Here is a 2,560-nt window from a genome sequence, read left to right on the forward strand (position 1 = left end):
GCCCGCAGCAAACGGCTACATTTCCAATTTAAATTTCAAACTTGACCCTGCGGCCTTGACTTCTCCTCCCTGCTTTTTAGAAAGACAACAAGCCATTCCAACTCCCTCCGTTGGAGATTCCAATCCCACCACCTCCGTCCCCTCTAGATCTCCAATCCACCGCTGGATCCCTCATCCATCACTTTCTCGCATGCCTCATCCTACGTAAGTGGATTCAGCGTGGAGGAGTAGGTGCCGATCCTTGAATTGGTGGAGCAGTTGCGCTCGTTGTCTCTTATCTCCTCTTGCTTGCGCCGTCTGTCCGCTGGTTGAAAGACCGTCGCTATTTCACCGTTTTCATCAGGAGATCGGAGACATGTCGATCGCCATGGGAACCCCTTTCTTCCATGAGCTCAAGAAGCAGGCCTCCTGCTTCTTCAAAGAAAAGATCCGGACCGCACGGTTGGCTCTCACCGATGTTACTCCCGCTGAATTGTAAGCTCCATCTGATTTTGATATGATTTATGTTTCTTTTTTCTTCCATTTTTTTTAAAAAAAAAAAAAAAAGAAGAAGAAAATCTTGATATCAGCTATAGTTTTCTTTAGACTGCAATACGATGTACGAACAGATTATGATTTTTCATGGCTTTACATGATTCTCTTTGTTTGCTTTGTGCATCGAAATCTCGCTAGAGCTTTAAAATCACAAAATTGAAAATTTCTGTCTTCGGTGGTGGAGTTTTTCTTCATATTCATATTGATGTTTGATCCTCTCGTTATGATCTTTGACTTCAAAATAAAGACTCTGCTCTGGAAATCAAGGACTTTTAGATCCAGAATTTTGATCATTTACTGGTAATGTTTGCAGGCTGACAGAAGAAGCAACAAATGGGAATCCATGGGCACCAGACGCAAGGACGATGGGTTTCATATCACGGGCGGCATTCGAGATCGATGACTACTGGAGAATTGTGGAGATCCTGCATAAGAGGTTAGCGGGTTCATGGTTTCAATCGTGTTCTGATTTGCGAGGCTCCGTGCATGTGTGATCTAAGAGGTTTATCGATCTTTTGCTGTCGAATTAGGTTGGCCAAATTCGATAGGAGGCACTGGAGGGAGCCTTACCAGGCTTTGATACTACTGGAGCATCTTCTGACTCATGGACCCGAGAGCACTGCAGAGGAATTTCAAAGCGACAAGGAAGTTATCCAAGAAATGGAAACCTTTCAGTACATTGATGAACGGGGGTGAGAAATGGGGACTGATGATTTCGATTCGATGTCATTTTGGAAGTTATACCATCCCATATTCAGATATGGATATTTGAATTAACTTGCAGGTTTAATTGGGGATTGACTGTGAGAAAGAAATCAGAGAGGGTGTTGAAGCTGCTTGAGAAAGGGCCGGTTCTTAAAGAAGAACGCGAACGGGCTCGAAGAATTACCCGTGGAATTCAAGGATTTGGTAGCTTCAATCTAAATTGGTCATCCACCAATAAGAATGGTATGGAACAGGCTTCAAATTGTTATGGGAGAAGTCATTCGCACTACGAAGATTACAGCCAGAAGGAGAACTTAAATCCCGAGGATCGGCTTGATTCACATATAAACAAGAGAACTGCTGAATCAGGAGAGAGGCTGATAGAGGAAAATTTAGTGGACAAGAGTTTGTCGATTCAGGAGAAAACAACTACTGTTCCAATGGAGGGCCTTCCTCCAGGGGAATCGAAACCACTTTCAACGTGTCAAGATGGGACCAAAAATGAATTCCAGAGAGAAGACCACCCATTTAACAAACTTGAATATCAAAGAATGGAGTCAAGGCTTCTTCTGAGTCAGAATTAAGTCCGATCTTCCCGAAGAAATTTGGGGCACAACACTACGAAGTGAAAACCAGCAGCATCTGAGGTTGTTTGACCAGATCTATCTCAACAGCCTGTTGTTTTTGTCGAAGTAGTTCTATCCCACCCTCAGCTAGAGCTATGATTCGAAGCCATGTTATGTCACTATTGATCGAGAGTTTGATGCAGGATTTCCATCTTGTGTTTTGCAAGTAGACATCGTGTCTGCAAAATTACTACCGTAGCTTAGCATTATATGTAGTGATTATGCCCTTGGGCTTGTTATCTCTAGAGAGGAGTGAACAATGTATTGATTGATATGAAGATATGTGAACGATAATAACAACATGCTTTGTGGATTGCCGGTGCATTGGTTAGAAACCTAGTTGGCTTAGTAGTCCTGCTTCCGATGAAAGTTCTGAAGTACTTGGGATGCTGAACGTAGTTTTCTTGTGAAACTTGTCCTTCTTCCATTTCTTCTGGTGATACAATGTTAACTATAAAATCTTAAACGATCAATTTTTGCCTACTGAAATGGAGCTTCAAGTATCAGATCACAAACTCCATATTCAATTGTCGAGCACTGAATATGGCTTGTGCAGAACATTTACACTGGGAAAGAAAGATTTAAGAGATGAAATACAGATCAGTGATAAATTTATTTCTATTGGTGCTCCCTTTTTTTTTGCAAAAAAAAAAAAAAAGAGACGAAAAATAATGGACACTTTCTGGTCTCTGTTT

General features: G+C 41.8%; 1 protein-coding gene across 1 annotated transcript; it reads left to right on the plus strand.

Annotated features, from left to right (window-relative positions):
• Nucleotides 1–216: 216 nt before the first annotated feature.
• Nucleotides 217–2,178, plus strand: LOC105045676 (epsin-3). The gene is made up of 4 exons (XM_010924039.4): nucleotides 217–474; nucleotides 848–970; nucleotides 1,065–1,226; nucleotides 1,319–2,178. The coding sequence occupies exons 1-4, from the start codon at nucleotides 356–358 to the stop codon at nucleotides 1,821–1,823; spliced, it is 909 nt and encodes a 302-aa protein (XP_010922341.1). The 5' UTR covers nucleotides 217–355; the 3' UTR covers nucleotides 1,824–2,178.
• Nucleotides 2,179–2,560: the final 382 nt, after the last annotated feature.

This window comes from Elaeis guineensis, chromosome 5, assembly GCF_000442705.2.
Source record: "Elaeis guineensis isolate ETL-2024a chromosome 5, EG11, whole genome shotgun sequence".
Taxonomy (NCBI): domain Eukaryota; kingdom Viridiplantae; phylum Streptophyta; class Magnoliopsida; order Arecales; family Arecaceae; genus Elaeis; species Elaeis guineensis.

Excerpts from the sequence above, each read along its gene's own strand:
- LOC105045676 (XM_010924039.4), top strand. The coding sequence starts at position 356 with ATGTCGATCGCCATGGGAACCCCTTTCTTCCATGAGCTCAAGAAGCAG. Across the intron at positions 475-847 it reads GATGTTACTCCCGCTGAATT|GCTGACAGAAGAAGCAACAA; the intron begins GTAAGCTCCATC and ends TAATGTTTGCAG. Across the intron at positions 971-1,064 it reads GTGGAGATCCTGCATAAGAG|GTTGGCCAAATTCGATAGGA; the intron begins GTTAGCGGGTTC and ends CTGTCGAATTAG.